The sequence below is a fragment of the Pelodiscus sinensis genome, chromosome 20 (assembly GCF_052426305.1).
Source record: "Pelodiscus sinensis isolate ZL-2025 chromosome 20, ASM5242630v1, whole genome shotgun sequence".
Lineage (NCBI taxonomy): Eukaryota > Metazoa > Chordata > Testudines > Trionychidae > Pelodiscus > Pelodiscus sinensis.
In genome coordinates, this window is record NC_143071.1 from 8,439,430 (window position 1) to 8,458,259 (window position 18,830).

At 44.2% G+C, this 18,830-nt stretch overlaps 1 protein-coding gene across 8 annotated transcripts in view; it reads right to left on the reverse strand.

The window, feature by feature from the left end:
- CEP112 (centrosomal protein 112) overlaps positions 1-18,830 on the reverse strand; it is a 359,448-nt gene that overhangs the window by 309,465 nt on the left and 31,153 nt on the right. For 7 of the 8 annotated variants that reach the window (XM_075903958.2, XM_075903952.2, XM_075903955.2 and 4 more), the window contains exon 6: positions 15,569-15,643. In XM_075903958.2, the coding sequence (XP_075760073.2) occupies positions 15,569-15,643 (75 nt within the window). Of the gene's footprint in view, positions 1-932; positions 2,058-15,568; positions 15,644-18,830 lie in introns of those variants that run through there. The other variant, XM_025180419.3, reaches the window with a different exon arrangement.

The following is an 18,830-nucleotide window of genomic DNA, read 5'->3' on the forward strand; positions in this document are numbered from 1 at the left end:
GTCAAGCCTCTTCCAGGGCATGGTTGCCTAGTGTCAAGGGAGGGGGGCGCAAAAGCGTTCTTCCCCCCAGATTAATCATGGTCTAGGGGTGGGGTAGCCCCGGCCCTTCCGGGGTGGCCTGGGGCTCCTTCAAAAATGTTTGGAGTGGCCCCCAGGCAAAAATTATTGCCCACCCTGCTCTAGAAAGTTAATCAACAACTTTGCTTACCTCAGAGAAAAGCAATAAAAAAAAAAACTTTCCAAAATGAACAAAGTTATTTTATGTAGCAAGCCTTTTTCCTTTACATTAAATGTATGTTCTTCTCAATCTAAGCACATTTTTCTAAAACAAAACTAAAAACAAGGTATGATAATTCACAGTGTCTATTAAAATTTGTGATAATATATCTAGGGTCTTCAGGCTGCTCTATATTGTAGAATTTTAATAATATATTTAACAAATTCTAAAATAAGCTTCAAATGACAAAATGAGTTCAAAGTAGCTGCAACATAATTGGAGATTTGAATTCAACTACTCTTACAGAAGAAAAACTTTTTTTCTTTAAAATAGCAATACAGTAGTTTTTTTGTCTGCATTACTAATTCAACTTCAAGGCAGCAAAACTTAATCAAGGACAGTACCATTTCAATTTTGATAAAATTCAATAAAGGCTCAGAAAGAGACAATTATAATGTATTTAAAAGTCATCTTATATTAGTGTTCCATTTATGAAAGGAAAAATTTATCAAGATCAAAAGCCTACTTTTCATATGTATACAAAACATGACTAGAATCGAAAGAGCTAAACTAATACCTCTGATAAGTATATGCAAGTATGTGCAACAGTGTTACTATCAACAAACAGCAAAATTGTTAAACTAAGCTGTGACAATTTTGTATACAATAGGTGTTTAAATATTTTTCTTTAGAGGAATACATTGTTGATACCTACTTTGAAGCTTTCGTATCATAACACTTTTAAGCATTAACCTTTCTATTTGGTTCAGAAATCATAAACATTGACTTCCTTAAACAAAGCAGTTCATGATAATTCTGGTAAAAAAGCAACATTCTGCAATAAACACACAAATAACCACACTTCAAAAAACAAAATAGAATCCATCAGGCCCATGAAACAAAAGGAAAAACAAACAAACAATATTTGGAAGCAGTGTTAAATTCTAGATATGACTTCATAAATGTTCAATTGCAAAGACATTCTAAATTCTATATTCTTCACCACGGCTATGTCTAGACTACACCTATCTGTCGACAGAGAGAGATGTAGATTAGGGACGGCAAAATTGCTAATGAAGCAGGGATTTAAATATCCTGCGCTTCATTAGCATAAACATGGCCACTGCTTTTTTTTGACACGGAGTTTTTTTTAAAAAAAATGGCAGTCTAGATGGGGACCGGGCGGGGTGGGGAGGGAAAAAGAAGAGTGCATGTAGTCTATAGCATTAACTGATCAGCTTTTGCTTATCAGTTAATCGAGTATACTATTACATCCCTAGTGTGCATGCACGTATCCATCCTTCCATGTGCCTGTCTGTCTGTCCGGTAATGCAAATTATTTTCTAAGTCATTCTCTTTGTCAGATAATTAAGTTAAACACTTTATAGTTGATAGCAGTACACTTTCTAGCACCTCTGAAACCTTCCTTCAACGAGTCAAATCGAGCCCAAGGATAGTCAGATTCAGAATACTACGTAATATTTTGATTACATTTGGGGCTGAGATAATACAAAGATGGCAGCAGTGGAAATAGGAATCTTTTCATTTCAATCCTCCCAAGAGTTGAGCAGGCTAATCTTGGAGGTCTCTTAGCCTGTGGAAAAGCAAATATGCTCAGGGGATCAGAACTCATATTCAGTATAATGCCACTGAACAAGCATGCTGGCCTGGGTGGTAACTTTTACACAAATACAAATGGCTGACAATTATTCTACTAGATCTGATAGAGGAAGAGAAATACTGAGCATAGGGAAATGCATTTCATAAAGCATTTGGAAATACAGGCAGTCCCCGGGTTACGTACAAGATAGGGACTGTAGGTTTGTTATTAAGTTGAATCTGTATGTAAGTCGGAACTGGCATCCAGATTCAGCCGCTGCTGAAACTGACCGTCAGTTCTGACTTACATACAGATTCAATTTAAGAACCCCAAGTCAGCTGCTGCTGAAACTGATCAGCGGCTGATTCCAGGAAGCCCGAGGCAGAGCAACTGTGCCTCGGGCTTCCTGTAGTCAGCGCTGGTCAGTTTCAGCAGCGGCTGACTTGGGGACGCCTGGGGCAGAGCAGCTGGGGTGCTGCCGGGTTGGTCCAGTAGTGCCCAGAGCGGCGCTGCGGGACCAACCGGCAGCGCCCCAGCTGCTCTGCCCGAGGGTCCACAACAAAAGCCTGGTCTGCTGGGGGGGGAGGCACACTAGCTGCGCCCCCCACCCCCAGCAGACCAGGGACACGGGGAGCAAAGCCGCAGCGGCAGGGTGCCGCGCCTCTGAGGCTTTGCTCTGGCGCAGGACCCGCCACCGCTGCGGCTTTGCTCCCGGTGCCCCTGGTCTGCTGGAGACGGTCCCCAGCAGACCAGGGGCACCGGGAGCAGCTTTTCTCGCCCCGGAGGTCGAGGTGGCGGACCACTGCCTGCAAGCTCCGGGGCGAGAAAGCCCCGTTCCTAAGTGCGGATCCGACATAAGTCGGGGACTGCCTGTATTTTCTGTCAAGGTAACTCAAGATGAAGGAGGATTTAGAAATGGAAATATACTATGTACATTAAAGCAAAAGTTAATTTTTTTTGGAAAGCTTCCAGCTGTTCTTCCCAAGCTACAGTTGCAGGCTAAAACACGCTACCAACTCTGGGAAGCCAAAGGTTTCTCGCTTTCTTCCCACTCAACATTTAAGAACACACACTGGTGTCCATTATGCTTCCTGACTACCACCTCATGAGAGGCATTTAAATCTGTATTGGTACTTAAGTGCCATGTAGCATTCTTCACTTGTGGATCTTCTTGAAGTGGGACATTTGCAGAAAAATTATTTAGGACATATAAACTAAAGCACAGCAAATATTGTAATATTTATTTATTTAGGCCCTACTTAAAACCCGGCAAGAATGAGAAAAAGGGGGGAAAAACCAGCTCTTTATCTGCCAGTAACTTTTCAAATGTTTTACAGAGGAGTAGTATGGCTTTGAGTGAAGAAAATACACTCAAGGGAAATGATAGAATTCACAAATAAACAGAAGAAGATTTTATTATGTATAGGGCCTCATACACATAGTATCCTTAAAACAGGTTATAAAAAATGACAGCACACCAACAATGCAATGGCTATCTTCCTCAAATTCCTCAATTTGTGTGTACCACACAATGGTTCTTTATTATTTTTATTTAAACAAAAATGGGGCATATTAGGCAGTTACATCTTTGGAATCTTATTTCATGTACAGAGCCTCAAGAACTGAAAAGAAGGAACCTGACTCATTCAAAAAATGGCCTTTCTAGTACTGCAGCATCTTTTGTACTGCCCTAGAAGCCACTATTGCATAAGAACAAATATATCATCTATTTGTGGAGAGATTGAATATGTTCTCATCTATTAGAGTGAGAGAATTAGGGTGTCTGTGCTTCATTGTGTTACATTTTTGTTTGATTGTTCATTCTTCTTATGCTGCCTAATGTTAGAAAACCTGTATGAAACCATATGAAATAAGAAATCTTTTAAATATATTTTTCTGAAACATGTATTATAATATTAAACACTGCTTACTATACACTTTGCATTTTAAAAGAAATTTTACAAATGTCAAATAATCTTGAGTCAAACTCAACCAGCCTAACAGCTATATGTGGCTAGTGCAAGGCTGGGCAATATATGATGTGCGGGCTGTATCTGGCCCACCAAGCCGCCACATCCAGCCTACAAAAACCTCAGCCAGCTCCCTGCCTGCTCCACCCCCACTGGGCACTCAGTGAAGTCAGCTGCTACAAGGCCATGTGCATCTCTGAATACAGAGAGCCTGGAGGGAGGGGGCAGAGAATTCTCACACTAGTCCTGCCCACAGCAGTTCCCATTGGCCAGTGTCCAGCCAAAAGCAGCAGCCTGTTTGGAGGACAGGCAGCACTGGAAGTGCCCCTCTCTCCTCATCTCCTGGGCTCACATGGTTCCTGTAGCTACTGTGAACAGTACAGGGAAGTGGAAGGCACAGACCCTGGTTAAGGAGCCTATTCACATCACTTTCAAGCAAATTACTGTCCAGCCCTCGGCTCCAAGCAGCACTGCCACTTTACCATAGTAGACCATAATAGACTTTAAGGTCAGAAGGGACCATTCTGATCATCTAGTCTGACTCCCTGCACAATGCAGGCCACAGAAACTCACCCACCCACTTTGAAGTACCCCCTCCTCTTACCCCACCTTGCTGTCTCTTTCTGATAGAAGCAGCAAGGAGAGGACAGGGGAAAGCGACTACCGAACTACCCTGTCGACGAGTCCTTCACATCCTTAGTTACATCCCCACCCAAAGCCCGCATCTCCTCCTACACTCCTGTCATCTCAGGTTACAACCCCCTCCCAGACCCTGTACTCCAAGGGTGGACAAGACCGAATCTAGCCCACCAAGCCCTTGGATTCGACCCACGGCCGCTTCCCGATCCCCAGGCCAATCAAGACCTGGGAACGGGGGAGTGCACAAAGTCTTCTCCTCTCTGCTAAGGGCGCAGAGTACCAGAGGGAACCACCAACTGTTCTACACAGCTGGCAGTTCTCTCTAGGTGCCTCATGTCCTTGGCAAGGCAGAGGGCAAAGACTTCATGTGCTCCCCTGCCCCCAGGCCAATCAGGGTCTGTGGGTGGAGGTGCATGTGAAGTCTCCTGACCCTAGCCCTTCCGCTCAAGGCCCCACCTTTTCCAGGGCAGCAAGTGACCACTTCTGAAATACATGAAGTGGCCCCCCCTTCAAAAATGATTGCCCACCCCTGGGTTTGTAGCTCGCATGTGGAACACCATGGTCCTAGACCAATAATCCCTGCTCTTATGCTTAGAATTTCCAGAAATTCTTTTGTTTTGGTACCCATCCTATTGTGGGTATTATAACTGAATCTACAATAAGAGATTAGTTAGCATATCAACTTAAACTTTCAAAGAAACATTCTGCCTTTGGTATTTCAAAACATATGGTCCAAAAATTACCAGTCCCTCAGTGAATAAAAATTTCCAGCTCTGCACCACAAAAAAAATTAGATTATATTCATACAGGTCTATGTAAAGAAAATATTTCATTTGAGCCTAGAGATAAAAATGTTTTGAAACTACATTTTACTTCTAGTTAATATGGGAAAGCATGATTATAACTTGCTAAACATCTAGAGACTGAAATTCTCCAACTATTCAAATTCTTAAAAGTGTATGTTTTTCTAATATATTTAGATATTCATACAATGCATGTCTCAATCTGCAAATGACTTAAGAACTTGTAATTGTGCCATACAAGGAATTTTTTGTATGTGATCAACTAGTACTGAAAAGGCTGTTAGAAAGTTTAATATTCAGGCAATTTCACCATGTGTAATTTAGAATCTTTTAAATCTGTGTTTTTCATAGAAGTCTTAAAATGATAGAAACTGATGTTTCTCACTGTATAAAACGTTGAAATGCTCTAAAGTCCAAAGGATCTCTAGTATCCTCCTTTCCCTGATCCCTCCTTTAGATTTGCAACAAATAGGCAGGCAGCTAGTGAACTGGATGGAGGTCAAGTTTTTCCTCTTTTGGGAAGAAGAAAAGAAAGTGTGCAATTTGCATTTAGAATGTCAACAGGCCCCAAAGCATGAGAGAAAATACTGTGAATAAGAGACAAAAAACTGTAAGTTCTCTATTATCACTTGCATTTTTACCAAAGAGAATTATATCCCTTGAATGCACAATAATGGGTGGGAATAGCCAAAATTTTTAAATACTGTTATGTCCATCCATGTTGGATACAGCATAAAAAAATAAATATGGACCAAATTTGGACCATACATTTGACCAAATGGAAGATAAACAAGAAAATTATCTTAACACAAATAAATTTTTTTAACAGTGTTCAGGTTGCAAGTGTGTTTCAGCTGAATCCAACTAGCATTCCCCCCTCCATGCTTTCTATCCCCACCATAAAGTTATAGATTTATATCAAGGAAAAAAGATTAAATCAACATTCAGTGCCTCAATGCAGTATAATCCTTTAATACTTTCACCACGTCATGTATATATTTCCTTTTTCGTAATGGAAAATCTGTGAGGTAAACTATAGTACAGTATTTCTTAACAATGCTGGAAAGATTTTCAAAGGGTGCCTCCTGCTTACTGTGCTTGCCAACCCTCCTGACCCCTTCACTCTACCTCCGCCCCTCTCCCCTGCCAACCAGGGCCCGTTCTCCCTCCCCACCTCCCACCACGGCCTAACCCCAATCCCCATGACTGGGCCGCAGCCCATGCCAGTCCCAGCCCAAAACCCCAGCACTTCTTCCCCCCACTTCCACCGCTGAGGATCTGAAGCCACCCTGGCTAATCTCCCTACCACCGGGGAGGGCCAGGCCCCGAGACCATCCTGCTTGCCTCCCTGGCTAGCTTCTGGGCCAAGTCCCTGGGGGCTCTCTGCCTCCCTCCCCATGCTGGGGGCGACTGGACCCAGCTTCCTTCCCTCCCACGCCAAGGGGTGAGGGTGGGGTCAGGGCCAGCATTTCCCCCAGCTCTTCAGGAGGGGCTAGCCCTGATTTTCATTCTGGCTCTACCCCCTCCCACCCTGGAAATGCCAAGCCCTACACTCTCCCCACTGGTGCCCTCTGTCAGGGCCCAGGCCCCATGCTCTTCCCATCCAGTTGCCAGGACAGAGGGAGAGCAAGGCCCAGGCCCCGCATTCTCCCTGGGGCCCATCAACCTTCCTCCAAACAACTGGGAGGGAGGAAGGGAAGGTACAGGCCCAGGCCCAGGCCGAAGCAGTGCAATTTAAAACTCCGGCAGCTGCCATCTGGCGGTTGTTGGAGGTTCAGTCAGTTCCAGTCCAGCCCAGCTCAGGGGCTGGGGTGTCCCCCAATCCAGGCCCCTTCCCTGCAGCAGGCCTCTCCCCCACTGCCAGAGCCCCGCAATTTTCCCTCCTTCCCAAGCCAGCAGCAGCAGCTTACCTTTAGTGCTGCTGCTGCTCAGAAGCCAGAGGGTGCCGATCTCTGATGGGTTAGCAGCAGGGAGGAAGGGAGGAGATGGGGTAGCTGAGGGGGGAGGGGCTGTGAGACGCAGAGTGATGTGATTACGTCACTATCGTCCCACAGGAAAAACCTTTTTAAATGTAGAGAGAGAATACTCTGAGAACACATTAATGTTCAGTAATCTATAAATGTACTCCAACCACAATAACATGCTATGAATAGAGAAACAGGGGCTGATAACAGGGAGTTTTGAGAGGGAGTTCTCCAGGTGGAGAAGGAGCCAATACAGGACCCTTGAGGGAAGTGGCTGTCGTGTGTGTGTGTGTGTGTGTGTGTGTGTGTGTGTGTGTGTGTGTGTGTGTGTGTGTGTGTGTGTGTGTGTGTGTGTGTGTGTGTGTGTGTGTGTGTGTGTGTGTGTGTGTGTGTGTGTGTGTGTGTTTTTTACGCAGGTTTCTTGCTGTGTGCTGAACTTGTGTTTGTCTGTCTGGGGCTTGGGGTTTCCCCACACACACACTCCCCCTCCCCCTCCACCCCCAGCAGTGTGTGCTGTGGCTGGCAGGTGGAAGCTATGAGCTTCTAATCAAGGTGAAATCCAGAAGCCTCTGCTCATTGGTAGAGCCTTAATCAGGGGAGGGGCTATCAGACAGTACAGGGCTTTATATAGCAGAGAATCAGCAACGAGGAAGCTTGCAACCAGGGGCTGATAACAGGGAGCTTTGAGAGGGAGTTGGGAAGGGGGCATGACACACTTTTGCCATTCTTCAAAATCTTTTCATTAAACTATTATCAAAACTTCCTGAGATCTGGGGGGGCCTTCAGGGGTTGACTGCATCAGAGGCAAGGCTTTGAGCCGGGCCTAGCCTCAGCCTTTTCTCTCTTTTCTTTTCTTTTTTTAAAGAAGGGGCAACCAGAGTGAATGCAGACAGCAACGAACAGGGCAACCGCCAACATGGGAGTTTGCCTGGGAATTCTCCCTGGGAGACCTCTGCAGTGTTTGGTGCTCTTTTCCTTGAAGGATTTTTTTTTTCTTTTCTCTCTCCTACCCTTCAAGGAGACATTTAATAACATCTGAGGAATCTCTCAGAAGGAAGGCAGATATGGATGGTGATAGGTCTGCTGTTACCTGCACAGCATGTGCCATGTTTGTCTTTCTCCTAGAAGAAAAAAAGGATTTCATCTGCACTAAGTGCAAGGTGGTCGCCATTTTGGAAGAAAAAATTAGAAGACTTGAGGCCCAAGTATAAACCCTATGCTCCTTCCTCGATAGAAGGCAGCGTTTAATTCTGCAGGCACAGCAGGCTGAACAGCCAGTGAGGGCAGTACAGGACAAGGAAGAGAACTGGCAGCATGTTGTTCGTCCATCGTGGTCGATGAAGACCTCAACACCACTAAGTGCTTTGAGATTGGATACAGTGTGTCCGAAGATGACTTATCAGGCCAATTCGGGCACCAAATGTAACAAGAAAGGTTTCTACAGGCATGTTAGCAATAAGAAGATGATCAGAGAAGGTGTGGAGCCCTTTCTGGATGAGGGAGGTAACCTAATGACAGATGACGTGGGAAAAGCTGAAGTACTCAATGCTTTCTTTGCCTCTGTCTTCATGAACGAGGTCAACTCCCAAACTAATGCACTAGACAATGCAGTAGGGAAAGGAGGTAGACAGCCCTTGGTGGGGAAAAAACAAGTTAAGAACTCTTTAGAAAAACTAGACATACAGAAATCCATGTGTCCAGATTTAATGCATCCGAGGGTACTGAGGGAGCTGGCAAATGTCATTACAGACTTTTTGGCCATTATCTTTGAAAACTCATGGAGATTGGAAGAGATCCCAGATGATTGGAAACAGGCAAATGTAGTGCCCATCTTTAAAAAAGGGAAGGACAATTCAAGGAACTACAGACCAGTCACCCATACCACATTCCCCGGAAAAAAACATGGAGGGGATCCTCAAGGAATCCATTTTGAAGCACTTGGAAGAAGGGAAGCGATCAGGAATAATCAACATGGATTCACAAAGGGCAAGTCGTGCCTGACCAATCTGATTAGCTTCTGTAATGAGTTAACTGGCTCTGTAGATGGGGGAAGGTCAGTGGATGTGATATACGTTGACTTTAGAAAAGCTTTTGATATGGTCTCCCACAATATTCTTGCCAGCAAGCTAAGGGAGTATGGATTGGATAAATGGACTGTAAGATGGACAGAAAGCTGGCTAGACTGTCGGGCCCAACGGGTAGTGATCAACAGCTCAATGTCAGGCTGGCGGTCGGTTTCTAGCGGAGTACCCAAGGATCTGTTCTAGGACAGGTTTTCTTCAACATCTTTATTAATGACCTGGATGAGGGGATGCACCCTCAGCAAGTTGGCAGATGACACTAAGCTAGGGAGAGAGGTAGATATGCTGGAGGGCAGGGATAGAATCCAGAGTGACCTAGACCGATTAGAGGATTGTGCCAAAAGAAATCTGACGAGGTTCAACAAGGACAAGTGTAGAGTCCTGCACTTCAGATGGAAGAATCCCAAGCATTGTTACAGGCTGAGGATTGAATGGCTAACTAACAGTTCTGCAGAAAAGGACCTGGAGATTACAGTGGATGAGAAGCTGGATATGAGTCAAATGTATGCCCTTGTAGCCAAGAGGGCCAATGGCATATTAGGTTGCATTAGGAGGAGCATTGCCAGCAGATCTAGAGAAGTAATTATTCACCTTTATTTGGCTCTGGTGAGGTGTATAAACATCTGGAGTACTGTGTCCAGTTCTGGGCCCTCCACTATAGAAAGGATGTGGACCTATTGGAGAGGGTCCAGCGGATGGCGACCAAAATAATTAGGGGGCTGGAACACATGATCTGTGAGGAAAGACTGAGCAATTAAAAATCACTTGGAAAAGTTACATGTCTGCAAGTCACAAGGGCCTGATGAAATGCATCCTAGAATATTCAAGGAGCTGACAGGAGGTATCTAAGCCTTTAGCTATCATCTTTAAAAAAATCATGGAAGACGGGAGAGATTCCAGAAGACTGGAAACGGGCAAATATAGTGACCATCTATAAAAAGGGAAATAAGGACAACCCATGAAACTATAGGCCAGTCGGTTTAACTTCTGTGCCAGGAAAGATAATGGAACAAGTAATAAAGGAAATCATCTGTAAACACTTGGAAAGTGGCAAGGTGATAGGGAACAGCCAACATCAATTTGTAAAGAACAAATCATGTCAAACCAATCTGATAGCTTTCTTTGATATGATAACGAGTCTTGTGGATAAGGGAGAAGTGATGGACGTGGTATACCTAAACTTTAATAAGGCATTTGATACGGTCTCGCATGATATCCTTATCAATAAACTAGACAAATACAACTTAGATGGGGCTACTATAAAGTGGCTGCATAACTAGCTGGATAATCAGTCTCAGAGGAGTAATAGTTCACAGTTCACAATCCTACTGGAAAGATAGAACAAGTGGGGTTCCACAGGGGTCAGCTTTGGGACCGGTTCTGTTCAATATCTTCATCAATGATTTAGATATTGGCAGGGCTCAACAAATATGCTCGCCCGCAAGGAGTACGTATTACCAACTGGCGAGCTGTGACGGGACGGGGTCACCCCATAGCGGCAAGGGCAACCCGCCACGCACTCCAATAATGCCGACCTCCGTGCTGCACATGGAGCACAGCATTCTGACCGTGGTCTGCGCCGCTTGCTCCCATGCAGCTGCCCAGCTGAGTAGTGTGCAGGAGGGCAGAGTCCTGGGACGGGATCTGGAAGTGGGGGCGGGGCTGCACGCAGGTGTCGGGCAGGGCCAGAGCGTGCATGCGTCCCTGACGTCAGGGGGAAGAGGCGCCGGCACAAGAGAGCGCCGCATTGAAAAGGGGAGTAGAGGAGAGCGGAAGAGAGGAGGGAGGCAGAGGAGATGAAGGAGAGTAACGGAGGGAGGGAGGAGAACAGAGGAGTGAGCTAGAAGACAGCGAAGGGTAGAGGAGTGAAGGGTGAGAGCAGAGGAGAGAGGAGGAGGACAGAGGAGGTCAGAGAAGGCAGGAGGGAGACAGGGAGTGGAGCAGAGAGCGGGGGTAGAGGATGTGAAAGGAGGAGTGGAGGTAGGAAGGAGCCCCACGCTGGGCTGCTTAGGAGTGCCAGCAGACTGGTGAGTTACAGCGAACACCCCACCAGTCAGACAGAGTCCACACAGAGTCTGTCCTTAGGGCCCTGGGCTGCAGCCTATGAGAGAGGGTGGGCCCAGGCCCCCCCCACCTCCGCCCCCCACCCTGAGAGCAGACATCTGACAACTGAGATGCTTTGGGGACAACCAAGTGTAGCTCATCCCAGGGGAGACTAGAGGTTGGCCAGCAGCCAAGGAAGGATGCCCCTTTCCCTCCTTCTCTCAATCTGGATGGTCGCGGTGCCTCCACTTCCGGCTCCCGTCCCAGGACTTGGCCCCCCTGCATGCCGCTCGGCTGGGCAGCCGCACAGGAGCAAGCGGCACAGGCCGCTTTCAGAACGCCACACTCCCCCGTGCAGTACAGGGGTCGGCACCGTTGGAGTGCGGGGCAGGTCACCCTCGCCGCCACGGGATGACCCTGCCCTGTCATACAAGGAAACATGCCATCCCAGTCGTCCTGTTCTCCAGTGGCGCGCGCCTGCGCAGTGGGGGGTCATGCAGTAGGGGTAGCGAGTTCCTTTTTTGTCTGGCAAGTAGGGTTTTGCATAATTTGTCAAACCCTGGATATCGGCATAGAGAGTACACTTATCAAGTTTGCAGATACCAAACCTGGGAGGGGTTGCAACTGCTTTGGAGGATGGGGTCATAATTCAAAATGATCTGGACAAATTGGAGAAATGGTCTGAGGTAAATAGGATGAAGTTTAATAAGGACAAATGCAAAGTGCTCCACTTAGGAAGGAACAATCCATTTCTCACATACAGAATGGGAAGCAACTGTCTAGGAAGGAGTATCGCAGAAAGAGATCTAAGCATTATAGCGGACCACAAGCTAAATATGAGTCAACAGTGTGACGCTGTTGCAAAAAAAGCAAACATGATTCTAGGATGCATTAACAGGTGTGTTGTGAGCAAAACTCAAAAAGTCATTCTTCCGCTCTACTCTGAGCTGATTAGGCCTCACTTGGAGTACTGTGTCCAGTTCTGGGCGCCACATTTCAAGAAAGATGTGGAGAAATTGGAGGTCCAGAGAAGAGCCACAAGAATGATTAAAGGTCTAGAGAACATGACCTATGAAGGAAGACTGAAAGAATTGGGCTGTTTAGTTTGGAAAAGACAAGATTGAGAGGGGCCATGATACCAGTTTTCAGATATCTAAAAATGTGTCACAAGGAGGAGGGAGAAAATTTTTTCTACTTGTTCTCTGAGGATAGAATAAGAAGCAGTGGGCTTAAACTTCTGGAAGGGAAGTTTAGGTTGGACATTAGGAAAAACTTCCTGTCAGGATGGTTAAACACTGGAATAAATTGCCTAGGGAGGTTGTGGAATCCCCATCTCTGGAGATATTTAAGAGTAGGTTGGATAAATATCTATCAGGGATGGTCGAGACAGTACTGGGTCCTGTCATGAGGGCAGGGGACTGGACTCGACGACCTCTCGAGGTCCCTTCCAGTCCTAGTATTCTATTTGGGTTTGTTTAGTCTGCAGAAGAGAAGAGTGAGGGGTGATTTGATAGCAGCCTTCAACTTCCTGAAGGGAGGTTCCAAAGAGGATGAAGACAGGCTGTTCACCATAAACATAGATGGCAGAACAAGGAACAATGGTCTCAACTTACAGTGGGGGAGGTCTAGGTTGGACATTAGGAAAAACTATTTCTCTAGGAGAGTGGTGAAGTACTGAAATGGGTTACCTAGGGAAGTGGTGGAATCTCCATCCCTAGAGGTTTTTAAGTCTCAGCTTGACAAAGCCCTGGATGGGTTGATTTAGTTGGGATTGGTCCTGCCTTGGGCAGGTGGCTGAACTTGATGACCTCCTGAGGTCTCTTCCAACTCTGATTCTATGATTTTTATGAAGAATTGATCTGTTTATTGATATGATGTGTGTTGGTTGTATTGTGCAGCAGACTTACATATATTTGTGCAGGCCAACATTGTCGAATCGAATTAGACATTTGGACGAATTAGACATCTTAATCTTTCAGTTCCCAGTAGGAGATACTTCACAGGGGCCTGATTTTCAGAGAGTGATGCTTGGTACTTCATGCAAATCAGGCCTCTTTAAGATGTGTCAAGTTGGGCAGCCAAGAACAGACACCAAAGATCATTAGTCACTTTGGAACATTTTGGCCATAATTTGTTTTATCTGATGTAGTTTTATCTGATGTAGTAATATTGGAAATTAATCTCTTAATAGGAAGTATATTGCCTGGGCCTCTGCCAGTCACTTGCTGTTCAGTGCTCTCTTTCCCATGTTTCCATTGCATGACTTTTTTCTATTTGTAGTCCTCTGTGCTCTTCATTCCATTTCCACACATCCAACAATCTTCCACTGCCTCAGCCATCCTTTACCCATTTATTCCCACACCTTTTGCTTACCCCTAACAGCTGCTGTAGAAAAGTCTGGAGTTAGCAGAAGGTTCATTTTATTTTAGCAACTTTTGTTATTTTACATGTTACAAGGTACAAACCCAAACAACTGTTATACTTTTGTTGTTCCTGAAATAATCCAAAACTCAAAAAAAAAAAATAGAACTGCAAATGCCACCCTCAGCAATTCTGAAAAGGAATAAAATTATTAGAAAACTTTTTGAATACATAATGGCAAAAAAATTCTTCATACATTGTAACTAACATTCTTTTCCCAATTTCTTCCAAACTCTCTAGAAAATTCTAGGCTTTGTCTACACTAAAAGGAAGATTGCCACTGCCATGATTGATCTTCTGGAGTTTGATTTAGCAAGTCCAATTAAGACTTGCCAAATTGAATTCAGAGGTTGTCCCCACCAACGTCCAGTACTCCTCCTTTTGTGAGGAGTAAGGGAAGCAGACAGGAATGTTTGCTCCCATTGGCCTCCCACTGTGGGGATGCTGCCAAGCCCACCTTAAAGTAAGCCAACTCCAGCTATGTATTCTACATAGCTTGAATTGCATACCTTAAGCCAAGCTGCCAATTCTAGTGTAGACCAATGAGATACAATATAGGAAATTTCAGGACAATTGACTTCTGGTGAAGCCATGGGTTTACACCAAAAACTGTGGAAGTGTCGCCTACCAGAACAATGACCCAATCCTATTCAAGTGGATGAAAACTGAATGATTCCAGGTCCACTCGACTAGAGCTATAACCCTAATCAGATTGGAGAAGAGTTAGACAAAATATAATGGAAGTAGTTTGATGTAATGAGGAGGCACAAATAGTGATGGATTACAAATAGTGATGGATGATGCGATACTGAGGAGTGTAACTCAAAGAATGGAGAGGAAAAAAATCTCATTACGGTAGCTGTCTAAAATCAAAGGGAAATCTCAACTTGTTCGAGTCTCAAAAACTTGAATTAATTCCTCAAGATCAACAGAAAAAGATGAAACCTGACATGCTAACTCTGAATACATACACAAATGTATGAAAAATACATAATATTGTTAATATCATATTGATTTTATCAAGAATTTCCTTTCATCCTATTTATAAGAAATATATTGGTTGTCTAACTGTATTTGCCTCATATAGTAGTCTTATTGCAAAAACATACAGGTCATTTAAAAATTATTTTAAAAATATGTCTATGTCCTAAGGAGAGATGACAAACTGAAAATATACTGGCTAGAAATTTTTAAAAACATCAGTGTCCTATCTAAAGATTTTAAACCCAACTCAAGTCCTCCTAATGGTAAAAGAGGAAATGATGCGGAGGGAGCCATATCTTCCATTACTGCCAACATCCAATCAATACATATTCTGAGACTGTGGAAGTTGGTGGAGTCAGAACTGCCTCTAATCTAGTTTTCAGAATGAGGAATTATCTTTGACAGATTTCATGTATGAGATGAAAGATGATTTATCTGTCAGCCTAAAGTCAATTCTGTCATCATTCACTATTGTAACAAAAGTAAGTACAGGATATAAAAATACATTAGGAAGCCACAACTGCACAAGAATATAGGCCTCAATATTACAGACTGCTCCACAAGGTATTTACACAAATCACTGGATTTACATCAAGGTAGAGGAGCTGAGACTACGCCACCAACCCTTTAAAAAGTGTAATATAGAGAGGTGCTTTTAAACAGTTTCTTCTTGAAATGACACTTTGCATAATTTATCTTTCAAAGTGTCTTGATTGCTTCCAACATATTTCCATTTTTAGGAGGAATGGCCAAGTTACTGTCAACTATTTCATAGACTGAGATTAAATTACCAAACACCTTACATTTGAAACCAACAAACAAATAAATACATTTGTTTTTTTTTACCCCAAGATTCCAACTATTGAGACGAGCTTCAAGGTCACTGTCATCCAAAGAAATTGATTTTTTGTGTTTATTTTCCTAGAATATAAAAATGGAGGTATTAGAAGAGCAGACCAATATACAGTTTAAAAAAAAAACAAAAAAACTTTTAGTTAAACTTTACTGCCCTCAAAGGAAAAAAAGAGAGAGTGCCATATCCAAAGAGGAAAAGAAAAACATTTTGGTCCCCTTGAAAATTCCCTTTCACCATTAGAAATCAGACTGAAACTGGGCTGCTGCACCACTTGGCTTCAATTCAGATACCTCCACCACCTTCTTGTTGCTAGATAATTTGTTCTCCATGTCTCTCTTTTTCTTCCCCTGCCTTCCCTCCCCCCCCCCCCGCATCTCTTTCCCTTTTACCCCAGTTAAACACTCTATATCCTCAAAATGTAACCAAATGACTAAGATAACTGCAGTACAGAAGTGGAAACACCAGCCCAAGAAGGTTTCCTGAGTGTTCAGTAAAGCTGACAAGGAATTTTTCAATAAAATATTTTTGTCAAATTATGATCTTCTATCAAAACTGAAGCTTTCCATTGAATCGTGTCCATTTTCACTAACTTTTATTAGGATGGTTTCTCAGGTCCAGAATGGAATTTTTAATCAACATCAGAGACAGAAAGACCTGTCCCAGATTAGCTAATATCCTGGTGGTTAGGGGACACACCTGAAACATGCAGATTCAAGTCCCTGCTCTGACTGATTCAGAGCAGTGACTTGAACCTGAATCTTCTACATGCCAGGTGAATGCCCCAGTTAGTGGGATACTCATTATGCTGGGGGCTGGGATTTTCCCTCACACACTTTTTGTAAAAAATTTGAAAAGGTCTCAGTTTCATTCCACTGTGGAACCGAAATTACAGAACCTCAAATTTTTTCATTGAACATATTTTTTCCCCAGACTGCCTTAGTAGAGATGTTCACAGGGAGTGAATTTACACAGTCAGACCAAAATCCTCGTTTCTGCAAGGAACTGAGGTGGTATTTCTAGCACAGTGGTGGGTAATAATTTTTGCAGGGGGGAACTTCATAAATTTTGGCAGTGGTCACAGGCCAGCCCTCCCAGGAAGGGGTGGGGCCTTGGGTGGAAAGGGGCTGTTCCATCTAGGTGACCTGGCAGGGAGAGATTTTGCCTGCTCCCCCTGCCACCAGACCAATCAGTGCCTGAGGGCGGAAGGAGTGTGCAAGTTTCTCATACCCGACCCTCTCCCTGCCAGGGGCATGCGGCACCTAGAAGGAACTGCCAGCCATTTTGAACAGCTGGCGGTTCCATCTAGGCACCAGACATCCCTGGCAGAGGGCGACAGACTTTTTGTACTCCCCACTCCCAGGCTAAATCGGGGCTTTGGGAGTATGCAAAGTCATTTGAAGTTCAAAACAGCTGGTGGCTCCCTCTAGGTGCCGCGTGCCCCTGGCAGAGGGAGGGAGCTGCCAGATACTTTGAATAGCCAATTACTTTGCTCATTCTCCTGTCCCCAGGTCTCCGTTAGCTCAGGGGCAGGGAAGTGGAAGGGCAGCCGTGAGCCAGATGAAATGGCTTGGCAGGCCAGATCCATCCCACAGGCTGTTATCTTGCTCACCCCTGATCTAGCAGTATCCTAGAACAGTGCTGAAGTGGATGGTGATTTGGAAGAAGCATGTTGACCAGCCACAAAATAGAGAGGAGGCTGAAGATAGCAAACTGTAGTCTAGAAGGGACTAGCGGATACTGGGCAGAGCAGACAGTACCAGAGGCAAAAAGAGCAGCAGATCAGCTTCAGACCAGAAAAGCAGTTCCCAAAACTGAGGAATAATTGAGGATTACAGTTGCTTTAGGCTACAAGTGTCCTTCACAAAGGCTTTACTGTAGTATAACAGTAACTATTTTATTTAATGCATTAAAACAGCACAGAAAAAATTATTTCATACTTTTCTATTCTAGATCTAGAATAGAAGTTTAATTGTAGTACATTACAGTAGTTAGAAAAGTGATGCACAGAAGCATGAATTATTTTGTCTCATTAGGTTTTGTTAACCAGAAGTTTTTAAGATGTCATGCAAGCTTCTCTTTGTTCAAAAAATGTGTTCTCATTCAGACTAGGGATGTTAAATTTAGTTTAATCAACTAATTCACTTGTTGATGGATTTTTCATCGACTAGTAGATTAGTCAATAAGCAGGAGAGCTGCGGCAGGCTTAGCTCTCCGCCCCGGGAGCTAACCCAGCTGCGCTCTAGGCTTTAAATTTATTAAAAGCTGGCAGGCTTTTAATACATTTAAAAGGCTGGCGCACAGCAGGGGACCCAGCGCAAGCCGGGCCAGCTGATTCCCTGCTCACACCAGGTTCCCTGCTGAGCACCAGCCTTAAATGTAAAAAACCTGGAGCATAGTGGGGGGACCTGGCATGAGCCGGGAATCAGCTGGCCTGGCTTATGCCAGGTCCCCACGCTGCACTTCTGCTTTTTAAATCTATTAAGATCCAGCAGGCTCTAATACATTTAAAAAGCAAAGGCATGTTGTCTGGGACTGGACAGGAGCTGAGAATCAGCTGATTCCCAACTCTCACCCCTGCTCCCTGTGGAGATAGTGCTGGGGAGTTCCGGCTTTTAAACTGGCACCCCCCAGAACTGGCTTCTGCTCCCCCCACTTGCTGCCTCTGATATAGGCAGCTGGGGGGAGGGGCGAAGTGACTAGTCAACTATCCAATAAGCAAAAGCTTATCGAATAGTCCACTAGTCACTTACACCCTAATTCAGACATCATAAAATGTAGATGAGTAAACTTTTAATTCAAGGAATGACCACAGAATTAAGGCAGTTCTTTACCTGGAAATGAATTATGCAGAACATGTGCACTTCATAAACAATTACATGCTCTTCATTCCACGCAGCCAAATCACCAAATTGTTTGGCAAACCTCAAAAGAATTATTTTATTTATAGCTTTTCTGTAACATTCATCATAATGGTATCTGAAAGCTCAGCTGCATAGACAACAGAAACAATAGGAGTAAATTCACTCTGCACTATTATGTTGCACACTAATTGGCGCACGTGTACAGTTCTGGTATGCACTAAAAGTTCCCTAGTATACACTAACACAGTACTGTTAGAAATTGGACTACATTAACATGCATGAAGAAACTTTTAGTATGCACCAGTAGGGTCCCCGAAGGCTAGGTAATATGCAACCAAACAGTGCAGATTAAAATCAGGGATGTAAAATCCCATTCAAGTTAACCAGTTAA